General features: G+C 39.0%; 1 protein-coding gene across 3 annotated transcripts in view; it reads right to left on the reverse strand.

Annotated features, from left to right (window-relative positions):
- Nucleotides 1-1,079: 1,079 nt before the first annotated feature.
- The window catches only part of ASB5 (ankyrin repeat and SOCS box containing 5), a gene marked incomplete at its 5' end in the record, with an annotated part of 94,799 nt that continues 83,276 nt past the window's right edge, over nt 1,080-12,602 (reverse strand). For 2 of the 3 annotated variants that reach the window (XM_082608564.1, XM_082608565.1), the window contains 6 exons: nt 1,081-2,907; nt 3,712-3,903; nt 5,904-6,038; nt 6,206-6,356; nt 7,279-7,386; nt 9,871-9,950. In XM_082608564.1, the coding sequence (XP_082464690.1) occupies nt 2,780-2,907; nt 3,712-3,903; nt 5,904-6,038; nt 6,206-6,356; nt 7,279-7,386; nt 9,871-9,950 (794 nt within the window). In that variant the 3' untranslated portion in view covers nt 1,081-2,779. Of the gene's footprint in view, nt 2,908-3,711; nt 3,904-5,903; nt 6,039-6,205; nt 6,357-7,278; nt 7,387-9,870; nt 9,951-12,602 lie in introns of all 3 variants that reach the window. The other variant, XM_082608566.1, reaches the window with a different exon arrangement.

The following is a 12,602-nucleotide window of genomic DNA, read 5'->3' on the forward strand; positions in this document are numbered from 1 at the left end:
CTCTAGTTCTTTTAATGGGGCAAAGGAATTACCTGAGAAAGCGCCATGTGACTTACCCTGATCACGGAGAGAAACAACTGGTATATGCTTACAACCATTCTGGACCCAGACAACCATTGTGCTTTTCACTTTCAGTATTCGATAAATTGCATGAGATATTCCATGCTGTGTTGTCAAATAGGCTTTGTGTTAGATTATTTTGCTCAACTGTAGGCTAATATATATGATCTCAGCATGTTTAAAGTGGGCCAGGCTGAGCTCTGATGTTCTGTGGGGAAGGTGTATTAAATACAGTTTCAACATACGATATTTTCAACTTATGGTGGGTTGATCAGGAGGTAACCTCATACTAAGCATAGGAAGATCTGTAGTATTTTTTTTTGTCTTTGTCTTTGTGGAATATTATCCTTGCACCTTTACAGACATACATATATATTATAAGATTTGGATTAGAGGACCTTCAAGGTATAATTTTCAATCTGCACTATCCTACTCTCATTGCCCATGATACAGTGATTTGAAAACCAGTGGTAAACAAAACTAGGGCAATTGAATCATATTCTCCCATTATCTTCCATTATAAAATCAAATACTAATTAGGAGAAAAAAAAGTGCTTTATTCCAGGGATAAACATCCCACTTTAATATATTAAAATACATATATTTAAATTAGAACACATCTTCGATAAGACAATTGTACTCAAGCTAAGATACAAGGTACCAGCATACTAAAATTTTCAAGTGTCAATTTTTATTTTAATATTTGATATTTACTTCTCTTATTGGCACAAGATCAATTAAGAGGGATGCCTTGCATTACTCTTATACTCCAAGATGACCTCTAGCTCAGGGAGAATGCTAGTAGAAAACTGTTTTACAAAAGCAGTTTTAATACATAATTATACTTAATAGGGTTACTCTATAATAAAACAACAGTTAAATACATATTCTTCTGAGGCTATTACAAATTTATTAAACTGAGATATTTTGTAAAATAGACTAAGTTAAAAGTCTCTACCCACATAGAAGACATTTTTTTTTGTTTTCCCTGCGGTACGCGGGCCTCTCACTGTTGTGGCCTCTCCCGTTGCGGAGCACAGGCTCCGGACGCGCAGGCTCAGCGGCCATGGCTCACGGGCTTAGTTGCTCCGCGGCATGTGGGATCCTCCCGGACCGGGGCACGAACCCGTGTCCCCTGCATCGGCAGGCGGACTCTCAACCACTGCGCCACCAGGTAAGCCCTAGAAGACATTTTTTAAACAAACATGCTACCGCCTTATTTCTACTTTCGAAAATCTAAAATGATTTTTTAAAAATGCAATCTTAGTAACTTTGGGGTTACATACAATAATAGTTTATTTCCCATGGGTCTCTGAAAGTCAGCCAAGAACTAAGTTCCTAGTACCCTGGGTCATCAAAATAGTGGTCAAAATATTTAATCAAAATTTTATCAAAATTTATAATATAAAACTCATCAAAATATTTTCTTCTACTTTACACAGTGTTATAACTATCTTGATTATCTTATTTCTAAATCCATAATAAACTCAAATATAGTCTAAATTACAAAGAAGGCACAAAGTCTTTTTAAATTTTTTTATTTAATTTTTAAAATTATGTTTACATCGCACTCAAGTACAGTTAAGCAGAAGAGAATAAACCCCTGCAGGGGACACCGCTACACTAATACATTCTGGTGTACGGCATTCCCTTGCAGTACAGTCTACGCAGAACCCTTGCTTTGTGTAAGAAGGGTTAGAAACACCACAATGAAGGTCCACAGAGAGCGTACATTTTCTGAGTTTTCTACATTTGCTAAGTGATAACCCCTTGTCCCTTTCTTTGAAAACCCCACAGTTTAAGGCATTTTTCTTCTTCCATTTTCTACAGCCTTGGACTGCCCTGATCCTTGAAGTGTGACCCAGGGCCTCTTTATCAACTAGATATGAAGTTCATTTTCCTGGGTCCAGGTATCACCAGCTATCAGCAGTCTCTGAACTGGGGGAAGGCTGGAGTGATATGTGTAAAAGCACAGAAGGGAAACCTTGAGAGGCCACCCTTGAGAAGGACAGGGTGTTCAGATAGTTTGAGCAGGTGTGTAATGTTCCAAAGTTCTCAGGGTGAGAGGGCAGTAGTGACCATTTTAGTCCTACCAGTTTCTGAAATAGGTCCATTTAAAGCAGTGAAGTGACCAGTGGGATCTTTGCAGGGAAGGGGCAATTTATCCTTTCGTTACTGAATTAATCCTTATAATGACAAGTGTACATCTAACAGGGTGGGTTTCCTGAATGAGAGTCAACTTTATTTCAAAAAGGATATGACTTGCTCTTTTCTAAACCATACTCATATTTTGTATTAATATAAAAAATACAGAGATAGTCAATTACAGAGGCCAAAATTTAAAAGCTAACACAGTATTTGAAAAATATAGACCTTTAAAAATATAATATACAAATACTTTTAGTAAGGGTTCACATTTTTGTTTCATTCTAAAAATGAAATGGTGAATTTCTCATTTTCTTCTAAATCAACAAAGGGATATATGGGAATAGCTAGTAATATAGAGATATTTTAAACATACTATAGTTCAAAAACAGTAAAGATGCATAAAACAATAGTATGTACTAGTACACTTTAACTAAAATCGCTATTTCACGTCTTCTCCAGGGTGTTCTCATATCTCTTTACCTTATCTTTAGCATATTTTAATATGAAATATACTATATGCAGATGAAATAGAACTTTTTGACTTTCAAACATTTAGAATTATTTTACTGCCTTATCGATACTGTAAGAAATTCTGCAGTAATGTTGGCAGCTGGAGCTGTGGGATAAGGTGTAATCTTGGTCTTCCAATGTAGTTTCTGATACAGAGTCTGCAAAGTTGGCACAGAGAGCTTGGGGTAGCTGCAAAAGACATGAAAGTATCTGTTCATTAAAATCCAAATGGAGTTTTCTATGTTGTAAGATACATGAAATCAAACCACAAAAAAACTACAGTGCTTTGCAGTAAACTAGGGGAGTATGACCATTATCCCAGGAAAATTTATATAAGTACTTGTAATGCTTTTATTTATAAGACTTTATTATAATTGAGGTATAGTCTATGCCCATGCATGTTCTTTAAAAAATTATAATCTTCAGGCTTATGAAATTATTGTTGCATGTAAACCTTCAAAAAAATTTCTGCTTTTAGAAGGAGATATAAATCAAAAGCCCCAAGAAGTGTTATGAACTAAAAGGGAAATTTTAAAATTATTTTTTTCTCAAATTAGGTTTTTACTATTTAAGTCAAAGCAAGTTTTACTACAGTGTCTGGACCAGGCTTTAGAATTTCTGTTTTAGAACAAAAATACTTCATGATTATGTTTCTATAACACGTTATAGATAATGCATGCCCTTATAAAATGGGGCATGTTTCCAAATATTTATTAAAATATTAAACAGAATTACATATTGTTTATTGTCAAAAGAAACAATATATTTAACTTAACCAAATGAACATAGAATTTAGGTAAGATGAGCACAAAGGAAATCAAGATCATCATAAGCCCATCTTTACAGGTGGAACCCAAGTTAAAAAATTACCTTCTTTCAAAAAATATTCCAAATGTTATGTCATTGTTATTTTACATGCCAACAAAAAGTCTTTAAATTTCATCTACTTCAGGCAAACAAAACTTTTTTAATGCCCACATGGATTCTTCTTACCTTCATGCTGAAGCAGTAACCTTTCCACCAAACTGCTAGAGGTCGCTACGTCGACAGGTCTCAGAAGCTCTGTGTTTTTGGCATTGATGTCCGCTCCAAATTCTAGCAGTAAGTTTACAATTTCTGTACAGGACTGTTGAGCAGCAGCGTGTAGTGGGGTATCCCAATATTTGCCTTTTTGTACGTCAGCGCCTACATGGAAATGAGGAATGATGGTAGATACAAACAGAATTAGTTAGACGAGTCACTTAACCAAGGCGAGGCAGGTGCGTCAGCCACAAAGAGGACCTCAACTCTTTCTGCAAAGAGTTATTTCTTTATGTATAATATACATAAACATGCATATTTCATCTTAAAACGTGATACAGCTGGTTGGAGAATGCACACTTTTGTTAGATTCTCTAACATTTTTCTCTGTGTTTGAAAGATCTCATAATAAAAAAAAATTTTTAATTTTAAACAGTTCTCAAAGGAGTCATATTAATTAGTATTACAAAGAGTGTACAATTCGGCTGACTCACATCCCTTTTCAGCATAATGGATAGTTTTTAGGATTATTCAAGAGCTTATGGCTCTTATTCTTTTCATTTATTTTAAGGCAATAGAGCACTTTGGTTTCTTGGAAAACTCATGAATCTAGATAGGTGAGCTCTTTGGGTAAAGTGTATATAGATTTTCCTCTTACTTCTCACTCATGTAGTTTAATTCAATAAATATATAAAGGCACTGAGCCTCTTAAACGGAAAGGCCCACTGTATTTCTGCACGCAAAGCAAGTTTTTTAAATGCTTATATTAAAATACCCTTACATGTCAAATTATCTATTACATAGTTATTTTATCTTAGTGCAAGCCCCTGGTCCACGGTGGTCATCATGTGCAATGAATACATACTGTTTAATACTGTAAACAATAATAATCCCATTTTCCAGGACAAAAATAGTTACAACACCAAGACATGTCTATCAATAAAAATCCATTAAGTCCTTCTCATTTCTGTTGTCCGATACCATCAGTAAAACTAATAATGCTTATAAGAAGCAGTACATTTTAAGAGTCCCTTTATGACCCTCTTGCTACTCTCAAGTTTCAATAAATGTAATTGTTTTCAATATTTTCAAATCAAATGTAAAACATTTAGTGGAAAAATTATATTCCATAACAAAATCTCCTTAGAGAAAGCGTCAACTCTGTTGGTTATATCAGTTTTATGGGAGAACAGAGCCTGAGAATAACAATCAATCCAGTTAGTAACCATACTTTTCCAGTTTCTTTTTAACCCAATATAAAATATTTGGAAAAGAATAATATTGCTAGCAAAGTAAAGGAAGGTGATAAAGAATAAACTCTTCTGGTTATACAAATTTATGGGAGAATATAACCAGAAAATAACAGTCTGTCAGGCGTTATTAGCAGAACTCACGTTTAAGACTCTTACTAGATGTAAAGGGAAAGAAATAGCGGATGCAGACACTGCTTGAAGAAGTTTATAATTTAGCCAAGATGATGTGAGTAACGCATAAAGGGATTACTAAAAATATATGTCAGTATATATCAGAGGCCAAATGTGTGTCATAGACAGTAAAAACCATAGAAATTCGCTTACTAATTTTATGTATATTTTAAGCACCTGCCACATGAGAGGCATTGTGCTAGAGAAAAGAGATGATGGGAAAAAAAGACATAATTTATATCCTAAAAGGGCTCCCAGTCCTATAGTGGGAGAGATCACTATGGTCTCAAAAGATTAGGAATAGTCTTTCAGGGGCTAAAGCTGAACCTTGAGGAACTGGTTTGTTTCAAGTAAGTGGAGAGGGATTAAGTCTTTTCAGGTAGATTACAAAGTCTGGGAAAGTCTTGGAAGAAAAGGTATCTAATCAATTATAATCCCTAATGTTTCTTTTGATGGGTTTGTTCACAGAGATATACATACACTTGGCACCATTATATTCACCCTTGAGGATTTTAATTTTATGACCTTTTATATGGCTTTTGGAGTTTTGAGGTGAAGTGGGGTTACCATAAATGAGGTTCTTTTTATGGGTTTTATAGTTATATGCAAGAATGCTTAGAATAAGAACATTTTTAGCCATGCGATGTAATTTTTAAAGATGCTTATTTACAGAAATCAATATGGAGCTGAATAATTGCTTGTGTGTATGAACAGGATGGAAGATGTTGTCCAGAAAATTACCAGCGTAAAGAAGCTTCCGGATGCAGTGGAACTGCTGAGACATAGAAGCTACATACAGAGGGGTTCCCAGATGAGGAATGTCTTGATCTACATCTACGCCCCAGGATATGAGGATTTCCAGACATTCATGGTGACCTGCCAACACAAAGTACAGGTGAGTCTGTGTCTCCTGAATACCTGTTCCCCCCGCAAAATGTACACCTCCGCCTAGGCTTCTCCCTGCAGTATTCACTATACACAGGGCACTGCATGTTGCTGAAGGAGCTTTCTCCCCTTGTCACTTAAGCTGGGGTCACGGGTACCTTTGCTGGCGGCCTCGTGTGTAGGGGAAGGAAGACAGGACTCCAGCTGGGGTTTGGCGCCATATTCCAGAAGCAGTTCTGTGCAGCTGGGGCTGCCTTGTGAGCACGCATTGAATAACGGGGTCACACCGTCTATGGTGATCGCATTTACCTAAACCAAACCAGAGCTCTGAGAATGAGAGTCACAGAATCATACAGCATTCGCTGTCAGGCATTTAAAAACAGGTACATGACCTGGGAACAGATAATTGAGAACATGTGGCCAGTAAAGATGACAAATGCTATTTAGCTCACACATATCCATAAGCAAAGCTTAAAAACTACAAGGATAAACAGAAATATGATGTGGTAGATAATCCACAGGAGTGGGTGTGCAACTAGGGGAATCATTAAAAAGAAAATACCCGAGAATCAAATACACAAAACTGGATTCAGGGCTTCCCTGGTGGCGCAGTGGTTGAGAGTCCACCTGCCGATGCAGGGGACGTGGGTTCGTGCCCCGGTCCGGGAGGGTCCCACATGCCACGGAGCGGCTAGGCCCGTGAGCCATGGCCGCTGAGCCTGCGCGTCCGGAGCCTGTGCTCCGCAACGGGAGAGGCCACGACAGTGAGAGGCCCACATACCACAAAACAAAACAAAAAAACGGATTCAATGATTAGGTACTCTGTAATTAGGAAAAAAAGGTACAAATGTAAGAGGGATAACAGCTGTGGTGAAGCCATTTTGCTCGTGGCAGTTGAAATTGGAAATTCCATTTCTGAGAACTTATCTTAAAACAATAATTCAAAAGATGAGCAAACATTACATGCATAAAGATGTGCATCTATGGCTATTTAGAATCACGAAAGCAGCAAATAGCCTGAAGAATACCCCATATCATGCAGCACACTACCCATTCTTTTGCAATGACTGGAAATCCTGCTTAGAGCGCAAGGGGGCGATTTGAGAGCTTTATTTTTGTTCTCCTATTTTTTGAAAACTACGAAGAAGGAAAGAGAAGCAAAATGAGCACTTTGCTTGATTCTCTTAGCCGGTTGATGTGGAAACGGTTAACGCTTCTCAGAGGCACTTACGTTAGCTCCGGCTCGCAGAAGTGTCCTGGCACAGGCCACGTGATCTCCAAGGCAGGCCTCGTGTAACGGGGTGACGTGGTCTATGGTTACTGCATTGACATTATAGCCCTAAATATGACATCAATAATTTTGAAATATGAGCAAAATGTCAGAAAAAATCCTCTCTATAATTGTCATTAGAGGGCGGTATCAAAGATCAGAGAATTTCAGGCACGTCAGGTTCTGGTTTAGCAGGAACGTGGCCAGCTCAAATGCCCACAGCCAGTCAGCTGTCAGATCCCCTGAACCGAACTGTTGTGACCATCCTATCTGCACCCCGTACTGCCTTAAGTAGTTTGCCCAAAGGATTCTGAAGGTTTTCTCTAAGTTCTGCTTCCTTAACACTTTTTTTTTGTCTTTATGAATTGTTTTGGTTGCTATTGTTATTTTGTCTATGGTTTTGTAGAACTAAAGACTGTTTCTAGGCTGGATCGCCTGTTTTGATGGGGGATATAAAATTTCAGGTCAGCCTAGACTGGGGTAAAAAGAAATTGTCTTAAGTTGCTCCATGAATTTTTGTCACTAAATAGGTACGACTATGTAGGGGAGAAAATCCTTTTTTCTACTCGTCTAAGTTCTTTTGGCTGGTCTAATAATCAAATTGACATAAGACCAATGAACAGAAGAAAAACAAGTTTAATTTCATACGTATGGAGGCCCCATAGGTATAGGACCTAAGAAGTTGTCTTCTCTGGTGACAAGGATGCTCACCATCCCCCCAGCATGGGGAGGATACCTCCCCTGGGAGCTTTGTTTCCCGATTTCAGGGGGACAAAGGAGAGGCAGAGTGTCCTTCTTTATACTGGCTGTTTCTCAAATAGCTTTAATTCAAAATAATCAATATGCTCTCTGGGCATATTTTGGGGCAGCCTGCTCTGAACCCCATCAACTAAATTGTATGTTAGTGGTTAAGAGGTCTGAATACAGAGTCAGTTAGATGTGGGTTTGAAGCTCCATGATGCAGTAATTATTTTAATTTGGACAACGACTCTAACGGCTAAGTTTTAGGGTTACCATGAGGATTAAATGAGATGATACATGCAAAGCAAGAATGATTACAATGCTTAGCATATAGGAAATGTTCGATTTTATTTTATTATTCAATGAAAACTAAGTACAACTTAAACTATTTTTATTCCAATTAAACTAATGATATCAGACTAAAATAATTAAATATCGCTAGGATATGAGACTCCTCGCCTGCTTGCTCTTTTTGGTAATTCCTTGTCTATTGACAATCATTCTAAGCAATATAATAGGAAGATTTTCATGGCCAAACCCCCGTAACATCTTACAGATTACCATGCTCTGTAATAATACCAGAATGGACATGAAGAATCTTAAAATGAAGGCGAGAAAATAAATATCACCCCAAATCTCTGTCACTAGCAAGTGGCAATTTTTAAGATCCCTTAAATTATCCTTTGGGAGGTTTTGAATTGGCTAGCCCGCAGCCAGACTTGGAGAGCTAATTCCCAACTGCTGCCCACTAAGGAGACCCGTGACAGAAGCCTCTGTGGAGGTCAAGATTCCGCCTCACAAAGCCTGGCTGGGGGCATCCTCTGACTCCTCTCGGCTGGCCTATCCATGGACATGAGCTACGTGTTGAGAAATATCCTAAGGTTACTCTCCTCTCCGAGAACTGCATGACCCTTTCAGGGAGGTTACCCTTTAGAAGTTAGTGAGGTTTTTGCAGTTTTTATTGTATTTTTCATCAAGTGATAAGCAAACAACATAGTCACAGGGTTATCCCACAACTGGAAGGCCGCAGGGAGCGCCTGCATCCTCACTGTACAGGTGAGAAAAAGAAGGCTCAGACAGGCTGTGATTCACCTCAGGTGCCAGCCTGGAATCCAGGGGCTCCAAGCCCCCGGCAATGCTGCTTAAAGTGGGCGACAGCCCTTCCTCCCCTCGGAGTCATCCGAGAAAATTCCTGTCTCCCTGATACTGGGAAGCACCAGGGCAAGGACTTCCAGATCTGGGTGTGCATTTAAATCACGCTGGCCAAGGCACAGTCCTTTCTACTTCAATGAGGAATCTGTGCTTTTCATTTTTTCCTCAGGTGAGTCTGATGAGCAGACAGGTGCAAAAATGATTGTTTTGTAGCTTTCGTAGGCAAATCCCTGTAACATACTACAAATCACCATGATGTAAAAAAGATTGTTTAGGCAACTGGTCTGATCACCCCCTCTTGGATGTTTTATGACTGAACTAAGGCTGTAATTAGCTGTACACGTTGTACTGAGTTAAGCATATTAAAAATGTGTAATGAGTAACACATACCTCCAATTACTTCCTGCTTAAATATGACTATCAATGAACAAATATACTGTATGAGAAATCTGAAATAGTAAGACATAAGACTACACCAAAATATTCAAAAAGAAGTTTCAGAGATAAGTGAGAAACTGTGAACTGGGCTAATAATATGAGTTAAAAAGACTAGTAAAATTTATTAAGCAATTTTATTATTTTGAGTTGATTACTATTGGCAACAAACGTTCATACGTTCATGGGACAAGGGCATATTTTAAACTATACGTTATGTTTTACCTGTGATAATAATGTTCTCAGAGCAAGAAGACGACCTTGACTTGCTGCTTCATGAAGTGGTGACCGATCTGCCCAGGAACCTGCCAGAAAAGAAAGAAAACAAACATCTATGAGTCAGAGTAAACCCTGAGAGATACAGTTAATTCATGCGGAATAGACATTACTGAGGCTCCGTGTTCAGCGAAGTGACCAGGATGACTCACTACGTCCCAGAAATTCCATGCTGATCTAAGGGACCCCGATGGGCAGTTTCCAAACCCAGGGGGCTGTGATGCATGTTCTGGAATACGCCTATCCCAGACCTACTGTACCTTTTGGATTACTCTCCAAAGAAGAGAAGGATTAAAGTCACTAGATCTGCCCCAGAAGCCCCCGTTTCACGGTTTTTCAGGCAGACCCCAGAAAAACAAGTTTTTGCACCATCAGCAGAAACGGCAGCAGGCACACCGACCTCTCCCCACGCCTGCCCACCCTGCTGTCCCCCTGCTCTCTGCACCCCGACGGTGGCCTGCCCTCGGTGTGAGGGGCTGCAAGTGTCTCAAGGAGCTGAGCTCCAAGTCCTGAAACTGCAATACACCAGGCGGGTCCCAGAAAGGGGGTGTCACAGGCTGGGAGGGGCAGACTGTCACTGGGGTTTTGGTTTTTTGGTTTAACTTTTTATTTTATATTGGAGTGTAGTTTCAGGTGTGCAGCAAAGTGACTCAGTTATACGTATACATGTATCTCTTCTTTTTCGAATTCTTTTCCCATTTAGGCTGTTACGTAATAGGGAGCCGAGTTCCCTGTGCTATACAATGGGTCCTTGTTGGTTACCCATGTTAAATACAGCGGTGTGTACATGTCAGTCCCAAACTCCCCAACGATCCCTCTCCGCCAAGCTTCCCGCTGGTAACAATAAGTTTGTTCTCTAAGTCTGTGAGTCTGTTTTGTAAATAGGTTCATTTGTATCATTTTTTCGAGATTCCACATATAAGTGATATCATACGATATTTCTCATCTGTGTCTGAAATGGTGCTGAGAGAACCAAGGGCTTGCTCGGGGTCACTGATTCTCCTTGTGCCAGCAGTGGGCGAATGGAGGTACCAAAGCCTCCAACCCTGTGCCCTGGTGGATAAAGCCCTGACCTGTCATGCGCCCCGTGACCCCTCTTCTGACAGGCCTTTGGCACCTCCCCATTAGGAGAATCAGTGCCCTCCCATGTAGAAGCCCCCTTTTCCTTCTCTCCCAGGCCCCTCTCAGCACCCGCCCACCCATCACCTGCACCGCTGTGGTCCACCCAGGTGACTTTATAAGATACTGGGTTGGTGCACAGTGATTTTCTTGTAGGCAAGACCAGCATTGTCAGTTTTATTTAATGGACATGAGAGATCACCTTAGAGTGATTAAACACACAGACTATGCAAATCAGAAAAATACTCACAGGGTATCATCGGCTGATAAAGTAAAGCAATGCTGACAAGACAGAACATATTCTCGATGTAATGTGATGGTTTGCGAATACCTGTCTCCTTGTCTACTACCCTTTTTGTGGATCCATAGGATGCAATAAATATAAATTATTTTAAAAAATAAACTGCTGATCAGTCCTAGCGCAATTTAAATAAAGTCACTTAGCTGTTGGTCAGAAACATAAATTTCATGAAAAGCATGTGTAAAGCTTGCTTATATAGGTCAGGAAAATTATTGGAAACCACTTCATTATTCCTACACTTCGTACCTTTGAAAATGCCCAGACATATACCTATGCTTCTGTATGATGGTCTTACAGTAGAACTTTGCCACAAGTGAGGTCCAAACAATTCCGCTGGCTAAAATGTGGGACAGATATCACAAGGTAAATGAAATGACCCAGTGAACCCAGTAGAGAGGGCAGAAGTCAACTGACAATCATCCGTCTTTTTATATCCAATGATCTTATGGGGTATTACTGAAAATACGAATCTTTCTTTTCCTTACGGCTGATTTTCGAGTGACGGAAATCACAGCTGATGCTGATAGTGTTTACTGCGTGCGTGATACTGGTCTAAGCAGTGTGTATGAATCTCATTTAGTTCTCACAGTTCTTTGAGGTACATTCATTAATAATAATGTATTAATAAATAATTAATATTTCTGTTTTAAAGTTGAGGAAATGGGAGCCGTAGAAGAAATGAAAACATTTAAAACGAGTCACGTAGTCTAACTGCAGAGCTGATGCTCCTATAGTTCCAACTTGCACGGCCACTGTTTTGCCTTCCCGTCAAGCGGTATTTCCTGCTTGTCCAGAAGATGAATAAAGCCAACATCCAGATCTTAGAATTCTCAACTGAACAAAGAGTTACTGTTACTAGTTTTTGTGTATTATTTCTTTCCAGTAGGCAACACTCCTGTACTTTATTAAAAGCAGAGTTGAATTAATGCACCCCAGTAAATATTTGTTGATAGGACAAAATCTGGCGGTAAAATAATAATTTATAAGAAACTGAAACATTATGCTCTCACTAAATAAAATGCAAAAGTCACCATCATAAATAATATTCTTTTGGGGAACAACTGTGTTTCAAGTTCCACCTATGAAGACAATATTCAATGCTTTAAAAATCATACACATCTGTTTGTTCTATCATTAAACAACCTGATGTCAGTGTGAAACTCTAGAGGACTTCAGAACATATATCAGTTTTCATTACGACTATTTAAATAAGAAAATTATACTATTAACTTTCCAAACAGACTGCATGTATGAAACCTCT

The sequence above is a fragment of the Mesoplodon mirus genome (genome assembly GCF_964341445.2).
Source record: "Mesoplodon mirus genome assembly, chromosome: 20".
In the NCBI taxonomy this organism is placed as follows: Eukaryota; Metazoa; Chordata; class Mammalia; order Artiodactyla; family Ziphiidae; genus Mesoplodon; species Mesoplodon mirus.